General features: G+C 39.8%; 2 protein-coding genes across 3 annotated transcripts in view; both read right to left on the bottom strand.

The window, feature by feature from the left end:
- The window catches only part of llgl1 (LLGL scribble cell polarity complex component 1), a 33220-nt gene extending 14891 nt beyond the window's left edge, over positions 1–18329 (bottom strand). The window contains exons 1-5 of the mRNA XM_077539945.1: positions 17940–18329; positions 13487–13584; positions 2334–2415; positions 2091–2251; positions 1652–1798 (exon numbers count right to left, since the gene is read on the bottom strand). Coding sequence (XP_077396071.1) covers positions 1652–1798; positions 2091–2251; positions 2334–2415; positions 13487–13584; positions 17940–18020 — 569 coding nt within the window. The 5' untranslated portion in view covers positions 18021–18329. The remainder of the gene's footprint in view (positions 1–1651; positions 1799–2090; positions 2252–2333; positions 2416–13486; positions 13585–17939) is intronic.
- A 1131-nt stretch (positions 18330–19460) lies between these two features.
- Positions 19461–20643, bottom strand: part of myo15aa (myosin XVAa) — a 61999-nt gene continuing 60816 nt past the window's right edge. The window contains exons 64-65 of one of the 2 annotated variants that reach the window (XM_077539919.1): positions 20446–20586; positions 19461–20333 (exon numbers count right to left, since the gene is read on the bottom strand). In XM_077539919.1, coding sequence (XP_077396045.1) covers positions 20232–20333; positions 20446–20586 — 243 coding nt within the window. In that variant the 3' untranslated portion in view covers positions 19461–20231. The remainder of the gene's footprint in view (positions 20334–20445; positions 20587–20643) is intronic. The other variant, XM_077539923.1, reaches the window with a different exon arrangement.

The raw sequence follows: 20643 nt of genomic DNA, 5'->3' as shown, positions 1-20643 counted from the left end.
CTGTTTGTGTTTGAGGAATATTAATTAAGCATCAAAATCCACCTGTTTTATCTATCTCAGGGAGCGGCCATTTTGACACTTGTTGCAAACTGAAAATGCCATCGCATTGCTAAGGACTCGGGTAACAACGAATCACGGTTCACCTGTTACCTGAGCTGAACCGTGATTGGTTGTTACTTGAGTCCGTAGGTACTGGGTTGTCATTTTCAGAAAACTGGCCGCCTGCTGAGATAGATAAAAACGGGCGGATTTGCTGGTAAATTAATATTCCACAAATGCAATATTAATCAGAATACTGTGTTTAGACCAGTTCAGTTATATAGTACATACTACAGCGTGTTAGTTGTATTCATTCAGCTGCGGCACAGCACCGCTCCTTCAATTCTACCCGCCGCCCCTACAAGCCAGTTAAAAAAAAAAAAAAAAAAAAAAAAAGTAAGCCTTTTCTGTGCGCTGAGTTCCGAAGACGTTAACCTTCCAGCCAAGATTCGGGGCAAATTTTCTGTGCCACTGCACGTTTCTGATTGGTGGGCGCTCGTTCCTGGTTGGCTGCTTCCTCAAGCCACTGTGAATGACGTGTGACTGGAGCATGCATGCAGGAAGAACGCGGAAGAGAGTTGAGGCTGTACGTACTTGAATGTGGAGATTAAACGAGAAAGTAAATAAAAAGAGAGATAATATAGAGACACATGCTTACGAGGCACAATTTAAACTGCAACCAGTTATGTGTTTGTACATTTAGGCAGGAGAGAATTCTACATCAGTGGACGAAGCAAGAAAAATAAATCGAAATGGACGTGTCCACCGAGCACGAAGTCAAGCCTGAGCGGAGCGGATCCACAACGCACACGTGCTTTGTCATCATTCTGTGAGGATTAACGAAGTAACTCCAAGTGTCCAACTGCTGGACATTGGTGTAAACTTGGCAGCCTTCGTGCGCTGGATAAGAGACGGCGAACACACACACACCTGGGAGGCAGCATCGGGTGAGTACGCCACAGTCTGTGAACAGATTGTAGACGCCTGAGCTTGCGAAAGCCGGCATCATTGCTAAACAGCCGCATTTCGAAGAGACTGACTCCTATAATGACGAGCGGGAAACTGGCATGTTTGAAGGCGAAATTGCTCAGCTGTTCGATTCGGTTACAGAAGATGAGGACTTTGATGGATTTGTGAATGAAGACTGATCACCTGAGTACATTCATTGTTCGATGAATAAAGTAGAACCAAAGTCACTGCTTTGTTCCTGCAACCCGTTTGTTTTCGCAACCATGCGACAATAACATGGCGCGTTTTAGTCGACCGATGTCGAGCGCCGCTGTTGACAAAATTCTGAGCGGAAACACTGTACTATTGTAAAAAACGTTTTTGGGTTGACTTCCCCTTTAAAAGGAAACAACAAAGACACCTAAGCAACTGCGATTCAATCACGCACACAGCATTGGATAATCTACATTCTTGCACAAAAGAACAAAAATAAAAACAAAAATCAGACCATTTCCTCAACTTTTATGAAACCTGTTCTGTTTGGAGTTGTGAATGCTACCAATTTGAAACTTGAAAATCATACCAGGAGTGGACTTCCATTTCACAATTTCTCATTCATTTCTTAAGCTTGCCTATCATGAAGTCACATTTGCAACAGTCTTACCTCTGTGTGACCCGATCCTGGAGCAATGTTTGTCCGTCTATAAGTGACAGACTGGGCAAATGCAGGAAGTAGACGCCACCACCCTCTGTTCCAATGCAGAGAAGGTCACAAGACCTCAGCAGGAGGAGGACAGTCACTCGTGTAGTACTGGAGGTAAAAGGGAGAGGTGAGATGAGCATACAACCATTGTCGTCACAAAGTGGTTCACTCTTCAGGGGGGAATAGGATGGGATCTAAGTGCTTCTGGCCTTTTTTTGCTTCTTGATGACAGTGTCAGCATCCTAATGATTATCATGGATGCTGCTTAGGCAAAGTTATTTGAAGCCTCATGCTTGTTTTTGGTACAAAACATTGACACAGTTCTCTTTACAATCTATTGTAGCCGTTCCGTTTACAACCTACAGCACAAATGAAGCAAATACAAAATGGTCATCATTACCTGCAGCTCTCAATGCCTGGTCTTCCTGGAAGGCTGTAGCTGCCCACTTCCTGTAGAATGACCACACCCTCTCTCTTAACCCCTCCCACCTGCCTGGGGACTGTCGCAGTCAGCTCCCACAAGTGAATGGTATTGTCATCCAGAAGTGACAACAGGCGACCCTGTGACACACGACACCACAAATTAGTACATTTTTATCAATATTAATGAGCATGACGCAAACAAGACTGGCTTTGTGCTTACCTGTCCTGGCAGGAAGTGAATTTGTATGACTGCAGTAGTGTCCTTGTGTAGTCCTGTGAACTCCACACCAGGTGCCCCATAACTGAGTATATCGTTAAGATGATACACCCAAATCATTTTGTTCGGGGGGGAGGAACAAACCCAAAAACATTTATTACCATCACTGGGTGTGATTGTGAGGGCCCCACTGTGAAGACAGTATCAAGGGGTAATTGTGAGCTGTAAAGGCAATGAAACATGCTATTTAAATGTAATAGTAGAGAGGTCATTGGAGCGCCAAAGAAAGCTCACAGCAATTTCCAACACCAGCTGACGCAAATGGCTAAAATAACACCACTGTGCATATGTAATCAGAGCAATTTTTGTTGAGTGAATTAGGCACAACTGTAGGAAAAAAAATAAAAACCAGTGAAGCCATGTAAACAACCAATGTGAATTGGAAGAAATTGGACTAAAAGCTTCACATAATCACTTGGGACTGATCTGGATTACTTGGATGTCTGTAACCAATGCACGTTTGCGATACTGGATGAGCGGCTCAGTCACTAATTATAGGATCTGAGTTTTATGGGTTTTCAGAACACTACTCGTTTGTATTTGTCCTACGTGCCCCCACCAGCTCCACAAATGTCCCTTCCGGTCTGGCCGGTGAGTTGTGATGAACACTTCACAAGGTGGTACTGGTAACAGTAAAGTGTACCTACCGACAGCACCTCACGGGACAACATGCCTATTCAAGCAAAGAGTGCTATTTGAACAAGTGGAGGTACTTTCGTGATCTTTTGCTGTTTTTGGCAACCATGTAATCTTTAAAATAATGTAGAAATCTAGTCCTGGGAAAAAAAATAAAAAAAATAATAATAAATAAATAAATAAATAAATAAATAAAAAATAAAAAAATAAAAAGACTATGCAAATGGATCTTGCTGTTGGACCAAAACATATTGTCATAAATCCAATTCCCAAAAAAAAACAAAAAACATGAAAACATGTTCCTTCATTCTCTTACATACATTAAAATTGAATCTCTTCCTTTCCACTTACACCGAAGTCCTAACATTGTGTTATATTAACGCGATATCCCACTGAGCTGTGAACACTGCTGGAAGTTGCGAATGTTGAATTTGCAAAATATGAGGTTATTGTCCCTGTCATTTTCGCGACATATCATTTTCTTTCTTTCTCAAAGGAAGAATATAAAAAACCTAGACTGGGTAGGAGTACTAATATCTAAATTATGTCAATACTTGACGACGTCATAGGTCATTTTTAGAGCACAATATTGTCCAAGAACTAAGTCCAAAGCAAACAGGGCCATTTGTCCCCCTGCACATGCATGTTATAGCGATGATGCGCTGCACAAAAAAGTTCAACATGACAGCATACATGGTATATCATCATTTTGACACTTAATCATCTATTCGGCTTAAACTTTTTTTTTCCCCCAGGGAGTAAGATGCCATTGATATCTTAATGTTCATATAGCCTTATGACCATGCGGCAACAACTTGTTGCGTTTTGGAGGAATATCACTGGCTTGACTGTCAGCGCTGCCCGTGGTGGGTTGGGACACACTGAGCACTTTAAACATGAAAGGCAAAGTAGAAAATACGTTCAACACATGTCACCAACATAGCTTTTTGTTTTTCATTTCTGAAATATGATTTCAATGTGTGTGCTGCTCCAAGCAGAGCCGCACTTCTCCAAACGGAGCGCGCTCCGCCTGAAAACAAACACTCTCTCACTGTAGTACGGACGTCAGAGCGAATTTATGAATAGGACCTTGGAAAGAACATTGCCGACACATTTATGACAAATTACAATGAATTACGAACACATGCACATGTTGGAGTAACAATGGATTCGCATTGCGACAACAACTATGAATAACTCCGAACACAAATGCGACATATTCTGAACCTTGTCGAACTCTGGCGAAACGCAACTTTCGCAACGTTAAGGCAATGCTGGCAACTCAGTGGGATAGGGGCTTAAGTAGTTGGGTGTATTGTGATTACAATAACTAAACGAGGGTGACAGGAAACAACACGCATCTCAAATAGCTGAAGGTGCAGATTGGAGGCGAGGTTGGTCTTGGGTTACTCACATTAGCCCAATTCAAATAAAACAGGTAACACTTGCATGTCAAAAGAAAGGAGCCTGAAAATTTCATCTAACTAAACAAAAGCATGATTTCTGCTTTGATTAAAGAGGCCACCAACTTGGTGCTTGCAGGCAACAAGTACCCCACCTCAAAACCCCCAGGCCAAGGAGCGACATGACAACATTTGTAGGCGGTGAGCCAGTTCTGAAAATAGCTCACTAGTGAAGGTACATTGTGCTTTCTGAGGAATGTTGTACATGTAGAATTTGATCAGTGTTTCACATAGTATCATCATTAATTCTTTGTAACATAATAAAGTAATTTGAGCAAATGTGTTACTGGGCCATTTTTTCATCAAGTGTGACATTCTCACAACAATTCTGTTCTTCGTCACTGTGAGTCAGGTGACGCGTTGATTCAGTATCTCTAAGAAGGGAAGTGAAAAAGCTTAAACTACTTATTTATTAGGGGTGTGAATTGCCTAGTACCTGACGATTCGATTCATATCACGATTCACAGGTCACGATTCGATTCGATACCGATTAATCCCGATACGAATGGTCACGATTCGATACCGATTAATCCCGATACGAATTTATAAGTCGATTGTTGCGATTTTTTTCCATTCAAATTTAGAAAATACTATCAGTAAATTTGTACATGTACACTGTAAGATTTGTATGAATATATTTATCTAAAACTTGAGGCTTATAACCGTGAGCCACTGTACACAAACAGTTTGCAATCTGTTTCACATTTGAACAGCATTAAAATAAAAATATTAAGGCTTAATGTGCCGTTCATATAACATTCTTCCATGCTCAAGGTGTGAATCCTAAAAAAAAAAAAAAAAAAAAAAAAATCGATTCTGCCGATTATTGAATCGATTCGAGAATCGCGCGATGTAGTATCGCGATATATCGCCGAATCGATTTTTTTTTTTTTTTTTTACACCCCTACTGCTGTGTGTGGTGCAGGACCACCAGGTTCTGCAACAGCTTTTTTCCCCTGGCCATCAGACTGTTAAACGGTTAAATCACCCACATAGCATGCCTCCCCGTCGGCTAAATCTGCAAATCTGTTCTGCTCGTATTCTTGCACTACTGGAAGTATCCATTCAGTACCCAGTTGTTCATGTTTTTACCTGGCTGCCCATTTTAAACATCTGTTTTAACTGTTTCTCCTTCCACTACTGTATAGTATTTATATAGCTAGAGTATTTATTTACCACTTCACTGTTCTAAAAAATCCGATTTACCGCTGCTTTTTAAATTGTATAAATTTTTATTTTTGTTGTCTTATCTTTTTATTATCTTATTTTATTATCTATTATTTATGCTGACAAAGGTAAACTGAGACACATTAAATATCCTATCATTTAGAAGGTCTCAGTAATTGCTTGTGCTTGAAACCCAGAAGAACAACAGAAATTGTTGTGAAAGTGTCAACATGATGGGAGAACGGCCCATTTCCGAAGTGTATATCAAACTAATAGGATAGCTCTTCATATTAACCAGCAACCAAGAAGTAGCTGTCAGTTTCTAAAAGGTTGGTGACCCCTGAGACAGACACCGACACCCGTCCTGGTGGGCAGCACTTCTAAAAGGAAGCAGGCCATTGGTGTCAAATAAATGTCACAGAGCACGAGTGTTTAAGGCAATGGTCGAATAAAGAGGCACACACATACACAGCTGAGGGGTGATGACCACAAGTGGTTCACATACAGTATCACACTCCCCAGATGCTTCCTGGCATTAGTGATGATGTCATAGTTGGAGGGGAATCTCATTTACCATAACTGCATTGTGCGTATGTATGTGTTTGAATTAACTTCCCTCCCCAAAGATGACCTGTGGATTGGTCATAACACAAGTCATCAGTTGTCCTGGAAATTAAAGGGATCAATAAAGTCAAGTCTAAGTCTAAGTCTAATAAATGGTATGCATTAATTGTTCAAATTCATGCAAATGACACACTGACAAAAGAGGTTTTTCCCCACATCAAGAGGAAAGAGTGAGCAAATAGCCAATAGCATTGTGGAAATTAGAAACTAGCATTCCAGTGAATGAGGCTATGAGTGTGAAGGAAGGAATTTTCATTTTCGCATTATATAGGCCTGTGTTGATGGGCAGTGGGCTAGTTCCTTGTTTTTTTCGGTACAGCGAGCTGCAAAAATCACCACCACCTTTGTTCCTTTTAATAGGTGAGTGACACTTGTTTTCTCCATTAAAAATTACAATTCTGATTAATGTCCCAAAAATGCCATATAAAACCGTGCTTAATTTAAGAGATTACAACTTATACGGATCTGACACATGAAAGCAGCCGCTGCAAACTAACAGGAAACTTTGCCAAGAACATCAGAGACTTTAAACAAAGACGAGCGCACACAAATGAAACCCAATCAATCGTATGTGACAAGTTGGAAGGATCATCATGGCGCTAATTAGAAACAATCCTCACAGGGGACAAAACAACTATGAAATTGTGAGCCACAATGCAAATCCAAACTTCTGTGCACAAGAAAACATTACAAAAATACAACGAACAAGAATGGGAGATGTCTTGTTCATCGTGGCTAACCTGTTGAATAACACAATGTGTTCATTGATAGGGCTCTTTGCTTGCCCTGAAATGTTAACAATGCTAGTCTACAGTAACTCACAGTCATTGAATCTCTCTCTCTCTCTCTCTCTCTGACATACACACACTTGGCCAGTGATGCAGAAAGAGTGTTAGCAAGGATAAAGCGATTTCACGGTCTGAATAGAGACAAACAGAAGGCATTGTCCTACATGTGCACACACACACACACGCACACACACCCCCACACACGCACACACACACCCCCACACAAATAAGATATGGATGTCAGGAAGGAAGAATGACACAGGATTTATGTAAAAAGATGACAACACATCCATACAAAAAGGTCAGAGTTCAAAACATATTTAAATTCATAGCTGAACTGAGAACATTGACTCGTTTCCTGACAGCAACCCAAACTTTATAGATGTTTGCTGAATGACGGTCTCCACTAAAAACAAGCCAAACAACTCCACCCACCCACTAGAGACGCAATCCTCATCTAATTTGCATCCTTTGCTTCAACTGGGATTTCTTGTGTCCCATTTTCCAACAGTGCAACCGATATACTTGGCGTTGAAATCAAGAAGAAAAGCCTCAAGAGTTGTGCAATATTTTACAATATGGCAACAATCTTTTGCAATACCACTTAAAATGCTGTCTTTCTGCCATGAATGTGGCATCATTATCAACCTGTTATTAACACACTCCTAAAACTTAAAAGCCCAGCCTTTAAAAGACACCTCAGCAGAATCCCTCTGGACTCTGGATTTTTAAATGGTAATGCAGTTTGCAGTGCTGTTTAACAATCAATCTCAACAACTTTTCTGCTGGACTTTGTACATGACAACAAAAAATGAGGAAGCTTGTGCATGTGTATACGTCATTACGTGTGCAGATGAAGAAGTCGGAAGCAAACTAAAGAGCTTTTTAAAAGGCGATTTTTTTTTTATTTTTTTTTACCCTGAATTCCCCCTAATTTGTAGGTAAAAAAAAAATAAAATAAATAAAATTATATCTGCATCTGATCCAAGCTCTATGTGTGCATGTGATAAAATCTGCCATTTTTATCCTGCCGGCCTATTTTAAAATTTAACATGGAAGATATGGAACATGTTCAGATCCTTTTATCTCATCGGATCAGGTTGTTTATATAGCATTAAATGACTAAAACGATGTTGAGTTTGATCCAGTTCCAAAATTCTGTTGGGAAAAAACATCTCAGAACCACAGCCATTCACTCCTTCGAGATCTGCACTCTCTCAGTGATCTTGCTGATTAACATGTCGTGTTTGCATTCGTTTCAAATAAATACAAGTTAAGACATTTGGAAATGATAGCAATCTTGATTTACCGAGCACACAGTGTCCCTCCCAACCTTTTTGGACTTCGGTCTATTGCAATTACCTTCGATTCAGTGTGTCGAGTAGAATGTCCTGTACGGGTGAAACTCAGAGGGTGCACGCACACGCACACACAACATGAAAGCAATGTTCTGTGTGTGAGCATGTGTGTAATATTAGCTCATCCTCAGGATGTTAGTCACTGATACTAGAAGTGTGCGGTCACACAACGTTTTGGTGTTTTAGCACATACAGTACAAGGTACAGTACAGTCAAACTTTGCTACACTTCAACCTCTAGCAGGCGTATTCCCTGGGTAACTAAGCCCAAAGCTCTTGTCTGATGTGCTGAGATGCAGATTTTTTAAAGTCCTCTGGTCAGAGCACTTCATCCCAGGCAACTGCACTGGTTGTCTTGGAAACCAATTCAAAAGCTCCCTTTATTAAGACGAGACTGAGCAACAAAGCTCTTACTCACGATCCACACACATACACATACACATGCAGAGGGAGGGTTAACCCAGGGCACACATTCCAAGACAGGAGACGGGAGTACACGACATTACCCCGCCGCCCCCACACATTATTTCTCGCTCTTGACATATACACACACACTTATAGAGGAGAGAAAAAAAAAAGAAAAAAAAAACAACTTCACACGCATTGTCCCACTCTTCTCCAAACCCCAAAAACTTTGGGCCGTAACATGACTCTGCCTTTGTAAACACAGAGAGTACGAGGGAAGTGAAATACTCAAATAGTATGCATGAGAACAAGAGTGAAGGAATGGCAAGTTTACAACAACATAAATATTGTTATGTTTTAAATAGCACATTTTTTCCACTGTCAGCTTTTTTCCTCAGGTGAGTGCTCGACACATGCTAACTGTAGAACAAGTATGCTAGCATGGGTCTCCAGGTCAAGTCCATGTCACAGACTCTGTGATTATTGGGGAATGTAAACGCATATATTGAAAATAAATATGGCAGACACTTAACAAAAATATAGGTAATGTATACACAGCCAGGTTAAGGGGTGTATGATCCAGCCAAAAGCTCACATGATGTACTTGGTTGTTTTGCGACTATGACCTGAGTGGGTGTGTGTTCTTGGTCGTATTTTTATTTGACATGGTTGGTTAAGTGTGTGGTATTACATCAAGTCGCTGCAAATTCTACTGTACTTTGTGCTGACTCAGCAATGTCAGCATGCACCGTTTCATCTGACATGTTATCCTCTATCACTACATCTCAAAGATGCACTTCAGATATGTCTGCATGGTTCAATAAAGGACAAAGTTACTCCAGTGGAAACTACAGTCACTAAAAATTGTCAGCCGCATAAGTGTTAGCATATCATCACAGACATACCTCTCTAAATACAAGTTAAAAGAATTAAAGCAGTAGTGTGAAACTCATATTAGCTCAGAGGCCATATGGAGGGAAATATTTTACCTAGTGGGCCGGACCAGTAAAAGCATGGCATGTAACGTAAAAACAACTGGTGTCAGTTATACACAGATGTGCAGCATGCCCTAAATAGCGGTGCTCAACTGTAAATATACAGTATTGTTCAAAAAAACAACACAAATGTGAATGGAACGCGGCAACACTCGGCCCATAGCAGTTCCGGGCATGTGTTATATCTACCAGTTTGGCCTATATATTGTTCCCAGAATGCATTGTGTGGCACAGTTTCTGAAGTTATAGGACGTTAATCCATGTCATATATGTTTGTTACCAGTAGCTGAATGCGTGTCGTATTCAGCACGCATTGGTCCATGTGTTTTGTTTTGGGGGGTTTTCAACAAACCTTAACTTTAGGTTGTGTGTAAAATAATGACATCTAAGTCAAGTTTGTGTTCAAGTACTGCTCCTCTGAGGGTTGCCTGTGAAATTACAAGTTTATATGTTTTGATTTTGGCTGTGTGATTAATTGGTCTGGTTACCAGTACTTGGGCCTGATCATACATTTGAAACCCCTGAATTAAAGTATCCGTGCAGTATTTTTGCCTTTTCCTTGGCTTACGAGAATTTGTATTTCAACAAGGGTGTTACTTAAGAGAATAGAGAGAATACTAAATAAAGTAAGCACTTTCATTCAAAAACAGTAAGACTCACCAAGAAAATGTTGTATTGCCTCAATGCACAGCAGGACTGGGACTAATTTTCAGCCCTGGAGTTTCAGGGCTCAGACTGGCCTATTTTAGTTTGCATTTTAATGAACATACACAATTTTACAGTTTGTGCATCAATGTCAAATCGATGAGCATTCCCTCCAACAATATTCATATTGCATTTGATCAAAAATGTAATTTACAATTGAATAATCATTAGGATAATGGATTCCAAAAAGATGTTTGGTGACAGCCCTAAATGAAACTGTTAAGCAGTACAGTCAATAAAGCCCATCTAGGCAGTGTATCGCCACCTCTGTCGTTTACTTTACTGCTGTCCTCATCACTCAGTCATGGCAAAGTTAGCCTCACTGCCAGAAAACAACAACCAGGTCTCTCCATCTAGCTAGCAGCTGGTCCCAGGCAACAAGGACTGTTTTATCTTTTGACATTTAATGTGATTTATTCAAGATACATTTTGTGTCTTCAATAAGCTGAATTATTGAGTATTGAAAATGGGAACATTTTTGTACAAAATGCCATCGGGATCTGCAGGTGGGTCATGGAAACTATTGACCTGCTCTGCGTGTGAGGCTGCAGCCTATTGCAAAATGACTCATTTTCAAGTTTTCCAGATTCCCCGCGGGTGCACATTTCCTCGACTTTGTATCCTTTGCAGTCTGTGCTGACTTTCCAGAAATTCCAGCAGCAGCTGGGACTCTTCATGAATTAGGAAGACTCATCTGGGTTCTGCTGTATCAGTCCTTTCGGAAGAGTGCTGAAGTTATTTTTCCTCCCATCTGACACTCTTAGAGAGCTCTTCTATACAGCCGCTATTTATCTGCATCTTTCCAAGCCGCCATTTTTCATTCCATCACTTTCTCTCTCTCACCAATTGCCTGGTACCACCAGCCTGTCTTGCTCATTCCCCCTCCTCTCTGGGGCTCTAAAAGCTGCATTTCAAAGAGCTGATTCTCCTGTCTAATGCACGCACACACAAACACAGCATCCCACACAATGATAAATGAGAGCATATTGGACAAACACCCGTATAACTGTTATGCACAGACATTTGCGTATTGATGAATCCTGTTATTTGCTGGACAACACACACTCGCAAAATAAATATGCAAGACCAGCAAGAACCACGTGAAGAAATGAATAGTCACAGCTTGAAAATAAAACGAGCAAAGGACATGACAGACAGAGAAAATTGAAGACAATTAACCACAAAACCACGGTAGTAATGGTGCCAATGTACGCCACCACATAAAGATCAACACATTTGTTATGTCAAAAGGAAGGAATTTGGTAGGGCGTTAGAATCCTCTTGGCCGCAAGAAAAGTACTGCATTTATGTAATGGGATTCTCAAATTCCATGAGTGAAATTTCATATGGGCCCATTATGTTGTGTTTGTTTTCCTTTGCGATCCAATATTAATGGTTCTAGCCACCAGTTTAGTCAGCAAACACTACAAAAGATTCCACTGGTGTCCATTCTAATCAGTGGTTCTCAATTTTTGTCACACTGGGACGCAAAATTCCTCAACTGTTGCAAAGTTGCAACTCACTTTTAGGGAAGTTAAAAACAACAAAGAAACCATACTGTTAAAAAAAAATCAATATAAACAATCTATACTATACATTTTTAAACATGAATTGTTCTTTTTCACAAGAAAAGCCAAACCCGAAGTGTGCCTTCTCTTTAGTGAATGAAAGATGAAGACAAGTGCAAGTTTGATCAGTCTGAATGACTTTGCATTTGCAATGCATTTGTTCTTGCTCTGGCTCATCTGACGAGCCCAGTAGAAGCTGTTGAAATGCTGCTGGGAATTGTAGTTGCACTACATTCGTTTTCTTTTGTGCTGCAGTGATATTCACATTCAAGCTTCAAATGAGTCTGACATACTGCCAAAACCGTATCACTATGTCGTGCACTAGCGAGGCACTTACACGCCATGACCCTCATCTAATTTGCTTATTTGCTGATGATCAAATGGGGTCTATTTAGCATAAGCGTATCTATCAGTAAGTACTACTTTATTTATTATATTATAATTTTATACCGTACGAAAACAAACAAACAAAAATCTGAATATATGTGAGGGATAGACCAATTATCAGCTGGGCCGATTATCGGCCAGGCCTTTTCATCGGCGGTGAATTCATCAGCAATTTGACGAATATCAGCATTGTCCTTTTTAAAAAATCTGATGGCCGATAATAATGGTGATGACCCTGGGAGTTCAAGAAGCCGGAAGAAAGTCATTTTTGGAAAAGACCTCTACCAATCCCAAAATGAGACAATATTACCAGTTAACAGATAAATCATGATTTAAAAAAAAAAAAAAAAATCAAACAGTTTCAAAGTTTAAGTTCATACCTCATTTAGTGTAATTTGTTGTTCTGTGTGCAGCCCCTTTCAGGAGCAAGAGTGAGAGAGAGAGACAGTCTAAGCAAGAGTGACTAAGAGAGTAACAAAGTGAAGCTACATGTGATCCATAGCATGTACACAAAGACGGTCTATGTCTACTTATCCCTGCAATGATGTGAAAATTGAAGACTTTGATCTCAAGTCCTGGAGCCTCATATATCAAAGAATGCGTAGAACAGCTTCTAAATGTGTTTGTACAACTGAGTGTGCACATGTTTAAAAAATATCCGTATTTATACTTATGTAAACAAGTAAGTAATGCGAGTTGATAAATCCTGATTCCTACCTGTTCTATACTGCTCACGTACATTTTTAGCCTCATTTGTATTGAGAAAGGGCCCCTATTGACCATATATAATATGAGCGATCCCTTTAAGAAATCTGAAATCATGGCAAAGATGTCGGAGAGAATCTCCAAGACCAACTGGAATAATAAATAAATAATACTGGGTGCAACAATTATTGCAGGTGTTACCAAAAAAAATAAAAAATAAAATGTGGGACAATGAAAAGATGCCAATTCCTTCCTCAGACATGAACTTGCATCAACTCAACCTTGACAAAGGATACACTTTGATGGCTCCTGCCTTTGTGCCAATAGCCATGAGTTGCAGCTCGGGGTCATAGGCCAATGCGCTGGGCTGATGTGGGAATCCATGCTCCACCGTCTTGTGAAAGTGACACAGACAGAAGACGACAATGAACGCACAAATTTATGAGCATCTTTCGCCAAATGGTGAGCAAACAACACATTTGACAACAGGGGTGGATGACCGAACCAGCAACTGTTTCCCACATGGCAACCAAGCCACACACAAAGTTTCATTCTACAGTTAATGAGAGGCCTAAATGAATTTCATTTAAGGCAAGACATTGTTTAAGACACGCCCTGCCATGTCTGCGTGTGTTTACACAGGTCAGACCGAGGCGTCTAAAAGGGAGGATACCCTTAATAAAGTTGGTGGAGAATTCACAAAAATGGCAGCCTTACTTTACGGGCTATGCTCAGCAGACTTTGTTTAATTAGATCCAATTCAAAGTCAGTCCTCGTGGCCCCAGACACAAGAGCTGGGAAAGCATTTAGCTGTACAAACAATAAACACCCTCTTGTAAGAAGAGTTCAACATTGACTTTAAGAATGAGGGATTTCTCACTGACCAAGTGTCGGGAGAGGACTTACTGAATTTGATTTAAGGAGGAGAGCAAAATATGGACCTTGAAGTGTTTAAGGGTCTGAGACGCATAAACTCATGTTGAGAGACCACCTCTGTGTCAGTTGTGGCAGCTGGCGTCCGACCTTAAAAAGTATGTGTGAGCATGTTTGTTTTCACAGTGCAACCAGCACTTTATGGAGCAGGAACATGACAAACAATTTAACAAGTCATAAGTAGGAACACCATAAGACCTCGGAATTTCAAATGATTCTGAATGCAGTGATATGCGTGGTCAAATATTTGTTTTGAACAATGTGCAAGTTGGAAAAAGCACCATATTGTTACGACATGAGCTACCCCTGACTTCTAAGCTCCAAAAGAGGTGCACACAAACGAAAAAACAACCCAGGAGCCTAGTACTGTGAATTTTAACTATGGATGGACATCACTAATTGCTAACTTTAATGATAAAAATGGGTACAGATAATGGATTTTTTTTATTTATTTTTTTTTAAATAAATCATCTGAACTCCTAACAGCAGTGTCCAAACCATGGCCCAGGGGCCATTTGTGGCCATTTTTTAGCTGCCCGTGGCATGTAGTAATAATAACTTTTGACATGGCCAGCAATGTGTTAGAAGTATTGCTGTCAAAAAAATACTGGGCAGTAATACAGAATACCTCGTTTGAACGGGACATTGTGTACATGCTCTATTCTTCTTGGTCATCTTTTTGTTCTTCACTTAGTTGTATTCGCAAAGAATCTTGGTCTTAGTAAAACCAGAATGACTTGCTTACACAGCGCCGTCCGACTCGCTCCTCTTGCTTGAATACATTGATTTCTCCACGACGTTTTAATGTTATTTACGTCTCGCATGACAACCGTGAGGGTTAAGAGACGGGGAAGTAATATTTATACACCATCCAGCTTGCTGCTAGGGCCGGGTATTGCCGCCAACCTCACGATACGATACGTATCACGATACAGGGGCCACGATACGATACGTATTGCGATACATATGTATCCCACATAAGACATTTTATTTATTTATTTGTTTTTTTTTAACAAAATATAGGAAAATTGGTACATTAAGACACGTGCCATGTTAAGTTTATAAGTACATAAATGTTGATATTCTTCCTCTGCTTTCATTTTTCTTAGTAAGACACAGTGTCCAATCACTGGTGAGCTATTTTTGCATTAATTGAAGGCAATTAACTTCAAAGACGCTGCTGGTTTTTATTTTTTTAGGTGCAATGCAACCTGCAAAGGCAAACGTTAACTGCCTATTTAAAGTTAACGAGCAATATCGATTCTGACGCCTGCGTATCGATACGTGTATTGTAATGAGGCCCGCAATGATATATTGCCGTATCGATTTTTTAAGCACACCCCTACTTGCTGCTACACATTATCCTCAAACATAGAGTCATTTTATTTTTGTAACATTTTAAACTACATTAATGGTTAACTTGTTTTTTTTACTTTGCTTGACAGTTAAGCTTGAAAACAACTGCATCTTCAAGGACAACTTTTTTTGGCAACCTGCTAACCTGTCATTAAAGAGAGTAAAGAGTTGAAAAATGTTATATTGTTAAAACGCTGCATTAGATTCTGATGGAGATTTTATGATGGCAACAGTTACTTCCATTTCATGCATTTAAAATCCAATAAAATGTCACCAGTGTGCCAAAAATAAAATGTTTGACGTTGGAGGTTTCACTCCATTAAAAAAAATGGAATGAGAAAGTTAAAAAGATGACTACTAAAATGGTTTCAACGATACAAGTGAGGTTGATTTGGTCAGTGTGTCCCCATGTGTTTTGTGGACATATATTTGAATGTCAATATATTTCGGCAACTGTATCACATACTCTATTTTACGAGTAACACACTGTGCAAACTAACAGGAGACGGGTTCAAGGCTTCTGCAAAGTTCAGGCAATTTGTTTTTGCACAGTAGATTACCTGCAAATTAAATGTGATGTGCATAACAATCGATATAATTCAAGACAAGCTGCTCTGTTGCAATATTGTTTACTGTCTCACTCCCACCGAAATGTAAATGGTAGCCATAGAGACAATTAGCAGCTAGGAGTCTAAAAGAAGAGTTTGGAATGTTATATCACTTGTCATTTGGCAAAACTGTACATTTCTAGTGCAGGAGTAAAATAACCAGTGAGAAAAAAAAAAAACACATCCCTCTCTGATCCCACCCTTTACCTCTAATTTGATTTTTAAGAAACCACCACACCCAAGGAAAACTACCAACCAGAGACAGAAGGTGTGACTGACAAGGTGTCAATCATTAGCCACATTTTGGCTCAACAGGTAAGTGAGAGGATTTTTAAAAAATTGATTCTATAGTCAAAAAATACAACTTAAAAGTGCCAATAACACACCATTACAGTATGTGCAAGTCATGCTAACAATGTAATCACCATGGCTAACGTCGGCTTGTTTACAGTGCTAAAGCTATCTTAGTATTAGGGATGCACGATAATATCGGTGGCCGATAATTATCGGCAATTATCAACCACTTTGACGTCAAACAGATAAACCAGATAATAGAGAAATCTGCCGATAATTATCGGCAATTTGATTTCATACAGATAAACCCGACAATAAAGAAATCCAGCAATAATTATAGACATGCCACGTTGGTCCATCTGTTGTGGCTCATATCAATAAAATTCAGCTTCATGGTGCTTTACATACATTGAAACATTGTGGAAAGTTTATACAATATTTCAATGTATTTGTTGACTTATAGTAGGACTCGAAAGTATATTTGTATTCAAGTTAATTTTGCAAACAATTAATCGGCTTACTTATCGGTTATCGACACTTATTAGGTTTATCGTCTCGGTTGAAAATAGCATTATCGTGCATCCCTACTTAGTATTGCTACTCCTACTATAGAGAGGAGAAGAGGGACATGCACAGACTATAACGACTCCATCGTTTCATAATCAGATGAAATTATGAATGGCCATGTTTTAGAATCACGCTTGTGCACGTTAGTGAGTTGCTTTGGTCAGACACTCAAAGTAGTATTAGTTAAGTGAGGCTCCATTTACTTTCAACAATGCCGACTCCCCCTTTAAAAACTGGAGAAAGCCCAAGAAAAAGAACTCTTAAACTGATCTCAACACTAACAAAGAAGTGTGGCTGAGACAGCACAATATACGTGTGTATTACCGTGATGAGTAACTTGGGCAAGAATGGATTATGTTCCTTGTAAAACCGTGGAAAAACTCCCTTGTTTTGTTTTACCCTGATACAAATAAAATGGCAGTATAGATTGATTTGGATTTCATGAGTGTGGATGAGAATGAGATGACAGTGTGCTGAACACAAACACTTGTTCATACAAGCCCCAGAAGTCTGAACACACAACACTAAGATAAACTGTGTTTTTGTTTGTTTTTGTTTTATGCTTTGATTTAAGGAGGACATGGGTTCACACTCACACACCAATATCTCACTAAACAATTCAACAAAATTTAATCTTGTTTATCTGCAATGATGACGACAATTATAAATCAGTCCTATTGGTACTGGTAGCGATCTTCAAGTCAGTTTCGGTGTTGTGTTGTTAATGTAGGACGCGGGCCTTTGGCCAATTAACACGCCGAGCAAACAACTGAAGCCAGCACACAAGTTATCAACAAAGCGCCCCTGCTTGAGTCACAGCACAAACCTCGGTAGTTACTGATCGTTTTTTTTTTGTTTTTTTTTATCAGAAAAAGACGTCGAAAATGAGAGGGTTGAATACCGCGGAGAGCCCGACTTTGCTGCATTCAACTGAGACTTGAAGAATATTAGCTGTAGTTTGGACAGGCAGCGTCTCGCTCCCTCACTTTACCTTGCTGAAGGCGAAGAGCTCCTGTTTTATCTTCTCCCTCTGCGGGTCGGTGCCCTGGCGACGAAATCTAAACTTCATCATATTGAAGCCGGGCTGGAGGGCACAAGTGAGGGAGGGAGATGCACACTGGAGCGGGTATCACCCGGGCGGCGTAGTCGGACGAAGCTAAACTAGCTTACTAGCTTGCCGGCTAGCCCATGCAGGGTGAGCGCGAGGCTTACGAAGCTGCGACGCTACTGCGGGCTGCGGTTCTCCTCTTTTTTAGTCCGTCTTGGCTCGACTCGGGTCGGGGATGGTTTGGCCACCGCTCCCCCTTCTCTCAGTTCACACGGACCCCATTGTTGCTAACCAATGGGAGCGAAGAAATCTGTGGGCAATTACTCAGAGACGCCCACACGGCCAATAGCACAGCGTGGGGGTGTTGGGTTTGTTGCACAGGACGCACCGTAATGGATTTTCATTCCGTCGACACCCATAAGAGAGGCGGGCAAACTGCAGGTTGATATAACTAAATGAAGCTCAACATCATAAGAGCCAGCGGGGGAAAAACTTGCCCACCCTCTTGATTTCGACATATTTTTGAATATTAATCACACTTATATTTCCGATTAGCACACCAAGACAACCCAAGTAAATGCAAAATGCAGTTAATAAATTAAAATGTTTTTTAAGGGTTTGAGTATGAACTACCCGCCACCCGGAAAAACATTTAATGTACGAGATGTACTTAAAAAAAAAAAAAAAAAAAAAAAAAAATCAAAATTGTCCTACAGTGTTTTGTATGATTATGTGTTTGCTTTGCTTGTTGGTTGTGGCATGGTGTGTATCCTTGTTTTTGTCCCCTCCCCAGATTTTTAATTTTTATTTTTTCTACTTGTTTTTCATATGGAGCAGTTAGGTTTTGATTTTCAAAACACATTAACTATTTTTCAAAAACTGCATATCCTTGAGCTGTCTTTATAACGTATTAAAATCGATTTGATAAAACGAGAGAGAGAGAGAGCGAGACAGAGCGAGCGAGACAGAGAGCGAGAGAGAGCGAGAGAGAGCGAGAGAGAAAGAGAGAGAGAGAGAGAGAGAGAGAGAGAGAGAGAGAGAGAGAGAGAGAGAGAGAGAGAGAGAGAAAGAGAGTACTTTTTGACAGCACTAAAAATAGCTTGGTCTTAAGTGTGACAGTACAAGTTAAGATAGCGTGTTGGTTGGTAGGTTAGAACTACAGAACTACACAAACCTTGATGGGGAAAATATACATTTTGTCACACTCTTAAATTTTTTCCCAAAAAATATTTGCCCAAATCATCTCCTCATGATGCAAATGGCTGGATATATATATATTTTTTTAGTTTCCTGAAAAAATCTGAAAAAAAAATTACTTAGTCATTTGCATTTGCGTCAATTTGCAAAGTTCATCGGGATTTTTTGGCTTTGTGGACAATAAGAAAGAAAATAAGCACATCTGTTCCGGATATTCGGTTATGATACAAACTTTAATGATTTCTCATGCATTTATTATATGCAATAACTATTTACAACTGTATTTTACACTAAATATTGAAGTCAGTGCTCAAGTACTCAGTGCTCCCCCCTTCAATTTATGGCAGGGAGTAAAAAATAGTTGATTTTGTGTCAATAGCGTTCTTATTTTTTCCCACTATAAAAGAAAAAGTTATCTTAAAAGACACTTGGAATGCACGTAAAGTTCATCTCTCTGAGGACAAACAGAAAACATCAGTTGGCAACTAAAACAACAGAGCTCCTCAAAGTTAGTGCACATTATAGCTATTTACATTCAGTTGCTCTATAATAAAGACCAGTCCAACCTTTCTGTTCCTCAGAAAGGAAGTCCTATACTCATCCCAATTAAAATCAACCATGTGACAAGGACTCACCAAAAGAGGAGGTCAAATTTGGTAAAAAAACTAAAAATAAAATTCTTCCTGACTTCCTCTTTTGACTCGCAATGAATCACTGTAGACATTTGACTCATGTCTGGTGTGAAGTGTAGTGAAGTGTAGAGTGCAGGGCTATACTTTAAAAATGTATCTACCAATTAAAGATAAGTGAACTGTATATATTCAAATGTTCAGTCTATTCAAAAAAAATCATTACTGAAACAAGGGTTTACAGTGGTTTACGAAACCAATAATTTTATGTCTTTCTGTATTTTAATGGCATAATCAATGACATCCCTTTTTTAGTGTGTGTACATTACATACAAAAAAACAAAAAAAAAAACAAGATGAGCTCCTCTCACTCCTATTACACCATGTATGCCCGAGTAATGTCCGTCCGCTATAACAGGGTAATTTCACTCGGTGGCAACGTGAGTCTCTTTTCCCTGGCAGACAGCATGTTCTCCATGTGCATGGCAACCACTCTACACAGCTCCAGACCCTGGAACACACATACCACCAGAACATTCTATGGAGATCATTTGGACAACTTGAGTGGAACTCGCAATACAAGCCATTCTAAAGCATACCAATCACACTTTTAAAACACACACCTGTTCTAGCTGAAGCTGTGTGATGCGCTGGTTGAGCAGGTCTCCAATCGTTATCTCAACATATGGGTAACTTGAGCCTGACGTTGGTCTCTGGGTGCGAGTTGACTGGACTTCTTTTAAAGGGAACCGCAGCATGGCGTCCTGATCATATAAATACAAGTATAGCATGTACTGTATACATGAATTTAAATGTACAGA

This window comes from Festucalex cinctus, chromosome 1 (genome assembly GCF_051991245.1).
Source record: "Festucalex cinctus isolate MCC-2025b chromosome 1, RoL_Fcin_1.0, whole genome shotgun sequence".
NCBI lineage: Eukaryota > Metazoa > Chordata > Actinopteri > Syngnathiformes > Syngnathidae > Festucalex > Festucalex cinctus.
The sequence above is the reverse complement of the archived record's forward strand: the minus strand, read 5'-3'. Positions and strand labels throughout refer to the sequence as shown.